We start from the raw sequence: 12842 nt of genomic DNA on the forward strand, positions 1-12842 counted from the left end.
GGTTATTTCTATTTCAGATCACAGTGCTTGGGCATAGCGTGGGCAGTACCCAGCAGCCCGTCCCGTCCCGTCCCGACCCCTGAACCCTTGCTTACCCAGATGAGGAGCTGGGTGATGACCACGTTGCCCTTGCGACACGCCAGGTGCAAGGCGGTGCGTCCGTCGCCCTCGCCGCACGTCTCGTTGACCTGCTCCCGCGAGCCGTGGGCCAGCAGTAAGACGACGGAGCGGAGGTCCTCCTCGGCCGTGGACCTCAGCAGCTGCTGGCCCAGGGAGAGGTCTAAACAGGCCAGTGAGGCCAGGAAGATGCGCTGCTCGTACTTGGCCCGGATCCAGCGCTCCCGCTCCTCCCTGTGTGGGGTGGGGGGGGAAACGTAGGCTTGTTTATTTGACAGTTTTAAAAACACACGTAACAAAGGACATGAATTAATAAAATCATCATCAAGGAGACATTTCCAATGTGGAAACCAATGTTAGTCCCATAACCCAGAGAAGAGAGGAGAGAGAGAGAGAGAGAGAGAGAGAGAGAGAGAGAGAGGTAGAGAGGAGGGAGATCCTCGGAGAGAAGTAGAGTGGCGCGGTGAACAGTCACTCAATCTAACCCTGTGATGTGATAGTGCTAATCTCTCCCTAATCCCTGCCGTGTAAACATGGCCATTCAGAGCGATTTGGGATTAGTTGTGGCTCAGTCCTCCTGTAAGAGGTGGATAGGAACCCAAAACGGCCTGGAGGAGAGAATGGGAGGGGGGGGTCACAGGGGGGTCTTAAGATATTGAGCTGTCCCTCCAAAACAACAACAGTAACCACCCCACTGGCCAGGAAATGGAGAACAGAGCAGAACAGTGAGTCTCACCAGTGGACACTTCCTCCCTTAATGACCCTGCCTGTGTGGAGGCTGGGAAAAGGCTGTTAAATATATCCACACACCAGGAGGGATGGAGGGAGGGCAGGAGGGGTCAGAGAAAGGTATAGGCTTGATCTGTTTCACAGCCCCTTTACTGCCTTATGTTCCAAGTCCTACTCTGAAACTCGAATTGTAACCCACAAATTCAACAACGCCAGTGGACCCGTGGCACCCCACTGTTTGTCAACCACTAGGTACAGTAGTATGTTGTTTAGAGGGTCAAACAGCATTGTGATAAACCCTAAACGATGAGAATTTTCCCGACGGCGAGCCTCTTCAGCCAACAACTGGCTGTGCTGACAGGTCTGGGCTGGGGGGACACTCACACACGTCAGCTGTAATAGGAGATGAGAGATGGGACCCTGGAGTGTCTCAGAGGCTTAACCTCAAACCGCCCATTGACGGAAGTGATTACAAATTAGCCGTGTAGGGTCTTCCGAGGCCAGCCTCTCTGCTGAAGATAACATTTTATCAGAGAGCAGAGCAGGCGGCGGCGGACGGATATAAAAATAGGCAATCGATGGCCCTCGGGATCGATGGCAGAGCGACATCCTTCTTAATCAAAGCTGTAGCACCGGGCGACAGGCTCCGCCCCCCCCCGGCGACGCTCGCAAAGATTTCCTGTCCTCGACCGCTGCGGCCGAGTATCATGCTGAGTGCCTTCACTCACCACACACACACACACACACACACACACACACACACACACACACACACACACACACACACACACACACACACACACACACACACACACACACACACACACACACACACACACACACACACACACACACACTGGGGATTGAATGTGACATCCACACTACTGACACGACACACACTCTAACCAAACAACCATCTGGTATCAAGCAAGATGTCAAAAATGGGGATCAGGCTACATTTCAGACACAAAAAGGGACTTTTCATTCACATAGCAACAAAACGAGCAGGAGACAAACAAACCCTTTACACCTGTCTCTCTGTGTCACGCCATATCAGATATAGCGTTGCACGATGTACCGCTTACAGACACCATGCTTTCAAAACGGTTCTATACTAACAACATTTTTTACCATAAATGCCTGCCGCAGGATATACTTTGAGCTGCAGGCATAGTGGGCGTGTGCGGCTGGGAAAGCCAACGCTAAAAAATCGCACATGCGGCGTTGACAAGGAGGAAAGACAAGGATGGAAGCCACGTGTGTCAATGCTGGCCGCCCCCAGCTTGTTGATAAACAGGTGCCAGAAATGAAGTCTGACATTAATTTGCTTATAGAGCCAACGATAACGGCGAGCCGACCGAAATCACAAAGCCTATTTGAAAAAGATTACCATCAAATGCAATCAAAGGGAGGCAACACGTCACATTTAGCCAAGCATCTCTCTGATAGGCATCCCGACCTCTTCAAGGAGTTTAAATCACGACATGTCAGCGAATAGGTCTGATATCTCAGGATATGAAAATAAGAAATTCCATGTTCTGTTATTTAATAGGACATTCTTTTACTTTGCCTGATGTTTTTTTTGTTTGCCGTGGTCGTGATTCTTAAGCTGGTATCGGTATTGAAGTCAAAATGCTGGTATCGTGACAACACTGACCAGATGACTACCACATTTACACCAAACTTCACCATAACACACCCACAAAAACAACAGAGGAGAACAACAGGAGAACAAGAAGACAGGTAGAGAGATGGAGAGGAAAAGAGACAGGAAGAGAAAGATTTAAAAGAAAGAGGGTGTGAAAAAGAGAGAAGGACAGAATTCTTTTTATGGGTGTGGGAACCCAGCAGAATCTCATTAACTGAGAGTGGAGGTGGTGGGTTGTTTTGGGGGCTGGGGTGTGTGTGTGTGTGTGTGTGTAGGTTCTAGGTATAGAGGCCATATTAGCCGAGGGGGCTAGCTAGCAGCACGGAATGTTCCGGGGTCTTCCTGCCCCATCCCAGGGAGTGAGAGAGAGTAGGGAGGCTGGGTTGGAGGTCCACGGGCCAGAGCCCCCAAACAAAGCCCTGGGGGAGGTTGGGTGGGTCTGGGGTAAGGAGGGGGGGCATGGTGTGGTGCTCAGCAGGGGCTGCCCCCGGTCTCTCTGTCCCAGAGGAAATGTGGGGCAGTTCACTGCTCCCCGGGCACGCATGCCTTCCTCAGCAGCCTGAGTTGCTAAGGGGCCCAGAAAGTGCCATGGCTGGGGATACTCTGCACACACCTTTATGACATGCATGGGAGACCAGAAGAGTTTTTGAGTGTTTTTTTAAAAACTTTTTTTTTTTCAAGTATTTGTTTGGACAAGGAAGGGCTTTGCACGCCTTGTTAGTACATGACAAGGGAGGGGATGCACTTGCTAGCAGTTAGTCTGTGCTGCTACAACGAGACACTATTGTTTGTTTGTATATGCTCTTGCTCATATTCGTACAAACACGGGAAATACTGGTTGCCAGAGGTGGTCAGGCGCGGCAGTGCTGTGAACACAATGGGAGCGGACACAGAGTCAGGGTGTCATGGCGACAGCACACAGTGGCGTAAGGGAGAAGATGAACTCGACAAGTTTTTCCCCTCTCTCTCTCTCTCTCTCTCACACACACACACACACACAAACAGTGCGCTCCATTGAGCACAGAGGACATAAAAAAAACACATACACCACTGGTTCAAAATGCTTACCAGGACAAAGATATAATAAATGTAACAATGTCTGCAAAACTGATATACACCTGTAATAACTTGGTCACCAAGACACACATACTGTTTTAAAGAGGGGAAATACAAGGAACTTACACAGGAAAAAACCCCATTATTAAGCATTGGTATCTTCCCCTGCACATTCGGGCTTCATGTAAGTAAAAGGCAGTTAACTGTTAGCAATAAAAGGTAGCATGCAACCATTCTCATCTCATTTGAGTCTTGGGTTAGGGTAATCTTTGGAAACTACAAAGGGTAATTGGACTAATTAGCCACTCGGTAAGGCGTGCGCGCGCATGTGTGTGTGTGTGTGTGTGTGTGTGTGTTTGTGCCTGAGGGCTGTCTCTCTGAAAGAGGTACCGGTCTTTGACTGCAGCTCGGTGTTACACTGTGTTTGTCTCACTTATCACATTGGATTAGAGTGAGCGGTTCAGCACCGCAGCATACTAGGAAGACAATTAACCATAGGTTCTACTGAGATGGGAGCTGACAGTGAAACACACACACACACACTGAAATGAGTCTTATAACGTGCACACACACACAGAAATGAGTCTTAAAACATGCACACACACACCACCTACAGCAAATGCTTAAAAAGGGAACATGCAAGGGGGGAGGGTGTGTGTGTGTGTGTGTGCGTGAGAGAATAATAATCACAGGAGGCAGATTTCATAGCTAGTCTAATTAAACACTACAGATCATTCCAGTGAGGGGTTCCGACATGTCCGAATGCAATGAGCCTTGCCCATGAAATGCCCCTAGCGCCACACCACACCACAGCACAGCACAGCACAGCAGCCCAGACAGGAGCTCAATGTTTCCCATTAGTGCGCTCATGTGAGATGACAATAACACATTAGAGAGGCGCTTTATTATGATGATAATCATTTAGCTAAATATATCAAAACGCTGGGCGAAGAATACAAATATGTTTTGCCCTTGCTTTGTAGGGCTTAGGAACATGTGTGCGTGTGTGTGTTACTTACATCTACGACAAACAGTTTAGGTCATAAAACAGCCTGTTGATTGACAGCTTCATTAGCTCATGTTGCAGGGGCTGTTAGCGACGGATAATTCTGCTCAGGAGAAGAGCAACAGTATCTAGGGCCCTGTCGGCGTTGGAAACGGTGGGGCGGAATGTGCTTGTTTGGGGTCACCCGGGGATAAATGGGGGGGCCGGTGTCAATGTCTGTCATGTTGGGCCAACTGGAGAGAGAAGAGCTAAAGAATAGCTGTGATTTCCTGCCTTCTCGTTGTTTGTGCGTGTGTGAGTATGAATGTGTGTGTGTGTGTGCACACGTTCTCCCTGGTCGGGCGCTTTGTGCAGTGTGTTTACACACAGGACCAGTTTCCTGTCCCCCCCGAGCTGGCTGTTTAGCCAACTCTGACAGGCGTCCACTGGGCCGGCCGGCCGTGACTGAACATCCCACCAGCTGCTCCCCTCCACCAGAACTGGGGGGTGGGGGGGTGGGAGGGGGCGTGTGTGTGTATATGTGTGTGTGTTGGGGGGGAGGGGGGGTGTCTGTCCAGGACTAGAGCAGCAGGCTCCACACCTGAACAATCTGATCACTAATCATTTCACTGAAATATCACTATTAATTCATTTTGACAGTCATTCCTTCACTGTTTTAATTCTAAATGTAAATCTAAAATTAAGTTAATCATATTATCATAATCAGCACCAATGGCATTTTCAGTTCCTTTAGCTCTCAAAGAATGACCGTCAAACTTCCCCACCTGAAACACAGCCCTCAAAACATACACTTTATTAGGAACACTATACTAATACTGGGTAGGGCCTCCCTTTGCTCTCAAAACAGTCTCAATTCTTTGTGGCATTGATTCCATGAGATGTTGGAAACATTCCTTTGAGATTCTGACGACATGATTGCATCACGCAATTCTTGCAGATTTTTCAGGTGCACTTTCAAGCTGTGAATCTCCCGTTCTACCACATCCCAAAGGTGTTCTATTGGATTCAGATCCAGTGACTGGGAAGGCCACTGAATAACACTCAACTCTTTGTCATGTTCATGAAACCAGTTTGAGATGACTTTAGCTTTGTGACACGGTGCATTATCACGCTGGAAGTAGCCATTAGAAGATAAATTGTGGCCATGAAGGGATGCACATGGTCAGCAGCAATACTCAAACAGGCTGTGGCATTCAAGTGATGATTGATTGGTGTTAACGGGCCCAAAGTGTGCCAAGAAAACATTCCCCACACCATTGCACCACCTCCACCATGAGAAGGTGTACAGGTGTTCCTAATAAAGTGTCCAGTGAGTGTATTCCCATTCTATTTGCATACAGTGCATACTGCCTCTTCAGATCTGACTATGAACCTGTGAAAGTGAGATGTAGTAGGTGGCGGGCACAGTGCTAATAAGCAAATCATTAATTATAAGCTAGCTAGCTAGCCTGGTGAGAGGAACCTGCTTGGGCTGACACCTCAGTGGCCCTCTCCTTTGGCCTAATTAGCCCTTCTAATTCAGCTCGTTAGACCTCTCCTGACTCCCAGGTAATGGACTCTGACAGAATGAATCTGTCAAGTGGACAGCTCCCTATCACCTGGGCCTAGCACGAGTGATCTCACCCCCCAACACACGCGCGCACACACACACGCGCGCACACACACACACACTCACTCACTCACTCAACACGCACGCCCGCAGAGAGGAAGCCACTGGATGGCTATGCTAGAGCAAACAGGACAGTCCGAACCTGTGTTTTTATGGATGCAATGGAAACACAAGAGGGAGAGAGGGAGGGATGGGTGGATGGATAGATAGATAGGTAGAGAGTAGATACTGGGTAACCTTAAAGGGTTCAAGATAGGATCACTCTCTCTCTCTCTCTCCCCCCCCCCCAATCCCCTCCCTCTCTTTTCTAAGACAAAAAAAAAAAAAAAAAACAAGAGTCTGAAATCAATTACACTTTCCAAGTTGGTCGTTAGTTGCCCTTGGATAGACACAGATAATTAAGCTCAGCGTTTTTTTACGATGCTCAGATTGGGCCTGCGGCTGGAGCTATTGGCCTAGGCTGCTCTCAGCTATAGGAGGGCTCAATGGCTGGGTTGGGGGGGGCGGGGGGGGGGGGAGCTGATGGGAAGCTCCCTCAGCTGCATCGCATTGCTCCAGTAGCGCCATGCAAATAGGGGTGAGGGGGAAGGTCATAAAGAGAGAGAGAGAGAGAGACCGGTTTAAAGCCCAACCAAATGTACTGTGTTTAGGTCAATGACATGCCGTCCATTACTAAACATAGAGGACATAGAGGACATCCCTACATGGCTGATGTACCAGGGAGACCACGGCCTGCATATGGAAGGTGAATCAGGTCAGTGTAAGACAACAGGATGTTGGGATGCTGACTACAACCCTACCTCCAAGCCTACTCCTCACAACAATATAACATCAGGAAAACACCATAAATACCACAGAAGAGAACCACACCCATGTTGTACAGGCAAATCCTGTCATGCAAATATTATATCTGCAATTGGATTATTGCTGGGAAAGTGTATCATGTATACAGAGTTTGCACTTATCAAATCAAGAGTGAACTGTATATTAACAGTCTATATCTCTCATCCATTTGTCCAGAGATTGGAGTAGGGACTTGACGAAGGGGGTCAACCTGAATGTGTCTCGCTTATCTCACTGAGCCCAACCCTGGTGACAACTCCTGAGAGAGGCTTTAGCCCCGGAACCATTGACATTTCTGTTCATTTTAGAACTGATGCGGATGACTGGGACTAAAGGTGTTTAATGGGGTTCCCTACCAGCCTGCTCTGGACCGGCCTCTAGTGGTCTCTCAGGTCCAACCGTGCATGTCATCTCACAGAATAGGCACAGTCTTTTAGTACAAGTATAAAAGTGTAGAATACTGTGCAGGATCTTCTATTTTTTTCCCAAACAGTTTGGAGGACAGTACAGTTGAGCAACGCATCAGTTAAAGACTCGAACATAGGTTTTTTTGTTGCACTTGATCTTGAAATCTTGTTTTTTCTGTTTCTTTTATCTAACTGAACAGGTACACCAGGCCGGCTTGCTTGCAATCATATTCCAGCACCCATCCAGAACCTACCTAATGTTAAACGGTTAGAATGTCAGTCTTCCTTCCTTTGTCTGAGCAACAAACAGTTTAGACCAGATCTCTACTGCTTTGATATGTTCATCTTCATTGGACAAACAAGAGAAATAAAAGTTAAATTGTTAATAATGACGAAAATACAGCCAGCAACTTCATCTCATTTTCAAACATAACATATAACAACAGTGCCCAAATTGGGGTTAAAAAAAAAAAGGCTATTTGTTTGCTCAACTAGCATTCTATGGATTTGTTATTGTGAGTTTAAAATGTTTACCAGCCAGCTTGGTCTAACAGTGAACCAATTCAGTCCAATCACATTACCAAGAAATCTCATTTTTTTCCTACTTTTTATGAGAAATTTGCGGACTACGCCAATTACAGCAAGGCCTAGCACTTCCCTAACTCTCCAGAGTACAGAGTAATTTGTGCTTGAGGAACGGCCCACTGGCTCAGGCAAGAAAAAGAAGAGAGACAAAGAAAGAGAGAAAGAGACAGACAGACGCACGCAGATACACATTATTTATTTCTTCATTATTAAATTGGGGGAAAAAACATAGATGGGGACAACGACGACGACAAAATAATCTGATGAGTCAGGCATAAAAAATGCCCCCTTAGTTTGTCCTTTTAGTCCACATTAGCATACCTCCTCCTGATGACAGGGGATGAATGGCTCCATGATTGGCTCTTGTCAGCCGGCTTAATGTCAATAGTAAATTGGAAGGCTTGTTAACCTAGTTGGGGGGACATGATTACGGGCAATAGTAAGCAGTCATGTAAAAAATAATGTCTATTAGGGCTAATTTAATCAAGGGGTCCCTTTTACAGATGAATTAGAATGTAGAAGCCAATTATTTTGAACATTTTGCGCTGGCCTGCCTGTCAGTATGTGTGTGTGTGTGGGAGCTGTTTAAAATGCAGGGCATGGGCCGGCTCATATCACTGGGGCTACAGATAATAGCTGTGGGATGGCAGGCGGGATCAGCTAGTTAACGAACGCGGATGAAATGGACCTAACCGCCGATGGCCGGGCCAATGACACACACGTACACACACACACACACACACACACACACACACACACACACACGCACACACGCACACACGCACACACAGCTAAGTCTAAAGAATAGGCTCAAGATACCCACGTGAGAACATCATCAAAAATAGATCGCAGACTGACTCACTGAGACTGAAAATAAGACCACTAACACTAACTAAAAAAAGACCACTAACTAACTAAACTAATAACATCAGTACCACAATTAGTATATTTTGCCAATGACACTCTGTACTCCCTGATGAAAAACCCACATTCTAAAAAGGACCAGTCTCTATTTCAACTTTGATGTGTGTGTTTGTGTGTGTGTGTGTGTGTGTGTTTACCTCAGTCTGATGTGTGATCACAGTCTGGTGGTCTCACTAGTAAAATGCTCCCAGAGCTCTGAGTGATATCCACCCCACACACCCTACCCAAAGGGGCAATTATGCTATGTGGGGGCCCCCTGTCCTCCCTGGTCCCCAGGGCCCAATCCCACCATCGCTTTGGGAGGGGGCGCACCTGCACCCCCAGTGCAGATTAAAAGCCTGGTCTAATTTTAAATCTGTTACCGCTGCCCTTTCATAGGGGGAACAAGACTAATCTATTCCCATAAAGGAGCTCTTTCCCCCCTCGCAGCACAATGGAACCTAATGTGAGTTATTAATGCCCCTGCATTCGTCATGAGGCTTGCTGTTAAGTGCATAGTGGGGCGGTACTCGTGTCTTTGGAACGCATCTGGCCCGCTCCTCTCCTCTCTTTCCTCATCGTCCATATTTTCAGCCATCTTATTAAGGTGAGGCCTCCTAGCTTCCAGAAACTAGTCCCATTGTTGTATAACCGCCCCCCACCCCAACCCCCCAACCTATGCTTCTCAGAGCAACCTTGCTGACCTCCCGCATGAAAAAGGGAAGACAAGCCGGTATGAGTAGCTCAAGTTGAAATGTAGGCTCTGGTTCTATATGAACTAAACAGATTAAACACAAGCAAGGCGCTGACCACAACAATGTGAGGGCGAAACAAACAAAGGCGTGTGAGGGTGTTTCTACGAGGGCAGAGATGTTCACCCGCCATGACAGGCTGCCAAACGTCAGCATGGCACGGAGTAAGGGCGGGGGGGTAAGCCAAGGGACCGCGGCATGGCCGCCAACTAGTGTCACGATCCCAATAAGTCACCATGAGGCTGGATTAGTGGCACTGTCACTCCTGTGCACTCGGGCCTGCTAATACGGGCCGTCAAAAACGGGCCGGAGCCCTGGGTGCTGGTGTCCATGGCAGCCGTCAGATAATTAAAACAATGAGAGCGAGCTAAGGATGGAGGGCCTGGCCGGGTGAGTGGGTGCCACACCAGCACAGTGGCGCCAGGGCCTATGGGGTACTTTCGGCAGGCATCGTTCCCATATTTAGCAAGCCCCTCAGCGGTAAAACATTGGGCATCAGATGGGCATCCCAGGGCACTGGAGCCCCCGAGCACCCGGAGGTGATGAGGGATAGCCGCGGGGCACAGAGGGGTTAATCTGAGCGTTTAGAGGTGGTTGCAGTGTTTTGTGGGGCCTTTTGTGACATGCATCAGGGATAGGACCTCCCCAACGGCAGTCTGGTGCTGGCGTCCCTCGATTCAGCCACACCTCAGTAGGTTCACCCTCTGAGCTTTACAGCCATGTCCAGTTTCTCTGGTACAAACCATGTTGTTCTCCATTTCCATTCGTTGCATTGTAGAAAAGAGTGATTTGAAGCGTACTATCAGTATGTAAAATCGAATTGGTCCAAGTCAGTCATCCCTACTGACTATTGAAGCAGAACGTAACCATTAACAATAGTACTTTATCTTATTATAACTAACTATGAGTATCTCTTCAGAATCCCTCCAGTCACTGCTTTTCCACATTGGGGGATGATGACACACCAGGATAAGATGGCGACCATCGAAAACGACAGTGAGAAACGGCGGCCGTTTGGGAAGGGATGGATGAAGAGAGCCCATTCGTCTGAGTAAAAAGGGGGAGAGATAAAGAGATGATGACAACAGCCAGGGAGATGCCTGGCCGTGTCACATTTCTCATCAGATCAGCAATGGGGCTACGTGTGATCTCTCCAAAGATAATTCCTCCCTCCGGTCCGATTGGGGGAGCCGAGCAGAAAAAAGAAAGAAGGAGGAAAAATGGAGGTGTTTAACGCAGACTGCCATTCTAGACCACCCCCTTTCTCCCCCTCCTCTCTCTTCCCCCCCCCCCTCCCAAAAAACAGGACCTAATTGGCAGGCGAGAGTAGGCCAGACCTTGACAGGCAGGAGGTCAGTTTAATTGCTGCTGGCCATATTTAACATTAAGATAATCAGCCCATTAATTACCCTTTGGATCATTAAATCAGCCACTTGCAAAATGAAATTTCTGCCTCTATTACTCACTTGAGAGACCACGAGGGAGGGAGGGTCTTATTTTTCCATTTATCAGCCACAGATCCTGGACACAGTGCTGGCCTTTCAAACCTAGCTAGAAACACTCACTCCTATTCTTCTGTTCCCTGGCATCCACTGGAAATCCGACTTTTATTGGCGAGTATTATCAAAGTATGAGGAAATACATATATTTATACAATAAAATCATATTGTGACCAATAACAGACAATAGAACTTTCAATGCATTGCTGACATGTTTCATAAAAGATACTCAGATCTTTTTGATGTGGTTGGTTCGCATGGTGAAAACCAGAATAATATGTTTAATTTAATTCAATAAACATACCATGCTGTCAATCATGTGACTTCACATTCAAACCCCACTGACAGATTTGTAAATACAATTTCATGGGCCATCATATACACTCCATAAACCTTTTATAAAATCTCTGCCTGTGTGTGAGTGTGTGAGAGAGAGAGAGAGAGAGAGAGAGACAGAGGGCTGTGCTAATGCGGTCTAGTTCGAGATGGGAGGGCACTTAAGAAATGGCCGAGTAAGTACTATCGACGGCGAGGAGAGAGAAATCGCTGCGAAGCTCTGCCAAGCATCCCGGGTTAATTGAGATAATATTGACCCCCTCAGTAATCTGTTCACCAGCACCATAGGGGGAGACATGCCTCCAAAATACATAAATAAATAGGTACATGAGGAACAATAAATGCATTAGCCGATTGACGGAAGTGGGGGTGAGGAAAACGGTGAATCCATAGCGAAAGATTTTTGGCGGAGGGGGCAGAGTAATTAAAAGGTGCTTCTGGTGACTAATGAGAGCGGGGGGAAAATGGGAAGTCGATATTTATGCGGCCGGCAGTCAGCTCTAATTTGTTATGATGGCTGCTGGGGCCGGGCCTGGGCTGCCGATAATTACACGGCCTCAGACACACACACACGCACACGCACACACGCAGAGAGAGAGAGAGAGAGAGAGAGAGAGAGAGAGAGAGAGCCTGTGCTGGAGAGCAGGCGTGATGGGAAGTCAGTGACATCAACACCAATACCACCGCTAAACTCCACTGATTACTTTACGACCCCACCCCCCACACGGTGGCCCCTAACTCTGCAGTGTAATTGTGAACTTGCGTGTACATTAACCCCACCTACGACAACTCCTGCCAATATCACAAAATCAAGACCTGTCCACATTGCTACTACTGCCCCCTATCTATGTATGTGGGTAGAGCAGCAGTCCATAAAGTATTTTCCACATCATTGGCTGGGTAATAGAGTCTAGAAATTAGCTCCCTTGAAACTGCTCATCATTGACGCGTTTTAGTGACAGAGACAGTTTGAGATAGAGGGTGAAAAAGAGACAGACACAGAGAGAGCGAACGAGAGAGAGAGAGAGAGAGAGAGAATCATAAAAGAGCTTGTCAAGAACAGCGAGGGCGCCCCCTACCTGCTAGCGTCGGGTGCTGGCTTGACGTGCCCCTGGGCGTTGGCCTCCCACACACTGTTGGCCAGCTCGTTGCCGATGGCTGACATGACCTTGATGAGCTCCAGGGGCCACTCGTCCAGGTCCAATGAGCGCACGCGTGACAGGTGGGTACCCAGGTTCCTGTGGATCCCCGAGCACTCAATACAGATCAGAGCTCCCAGGTTCAGACTGGCCCAGTCCGGGTCTGGGGGAGAGAGGAGACGGACACACACACACACACACACACACACACAC

General features: G+C 48.0%; 1 protein-coding gene across 2 annotated transcripts in view; it reads right to left on the reverse strand.

Moving 5' to 3' along the window:
- Positions 1 to 12842, reverse strand: part of agap1 (ArfGAP with GTPase domain, ankyrin repeat and PH domain 1) — a 116063-nt gene that overhangs the window by 4614 nt on the left and 98607 nt on the right. For both annotated transcript variants that reach the window (XM_083684901.1, XM_083684900.1), the window contains exons 16-17: positions 12570 to 12792; positions 96 to 351 (exon numbers count right to left, since the gene is read on the reverse strand). In XM_083684901.1, the coding sequence (XP_083541027.1) occupies positions 96 to 351; positions 12570 to 12792 (479 nt within the window). The remainder of the gene's footprint in view (positions 1 to 95; positions 352 to 12569; positions 12793 to 12842) is intronic.

The sequence above is a fragment of the Argentina silus genome, assembly GCF_951799395.1.
Source record: "Argentina silus genome assembly, chromosome: 14".
Taxonomy (NCBI): Eukaryota; Metazoa; Chordata; class Actinopteri; order Argentiniformes; family Argentinidae; genus Argentina; species Argentina silus.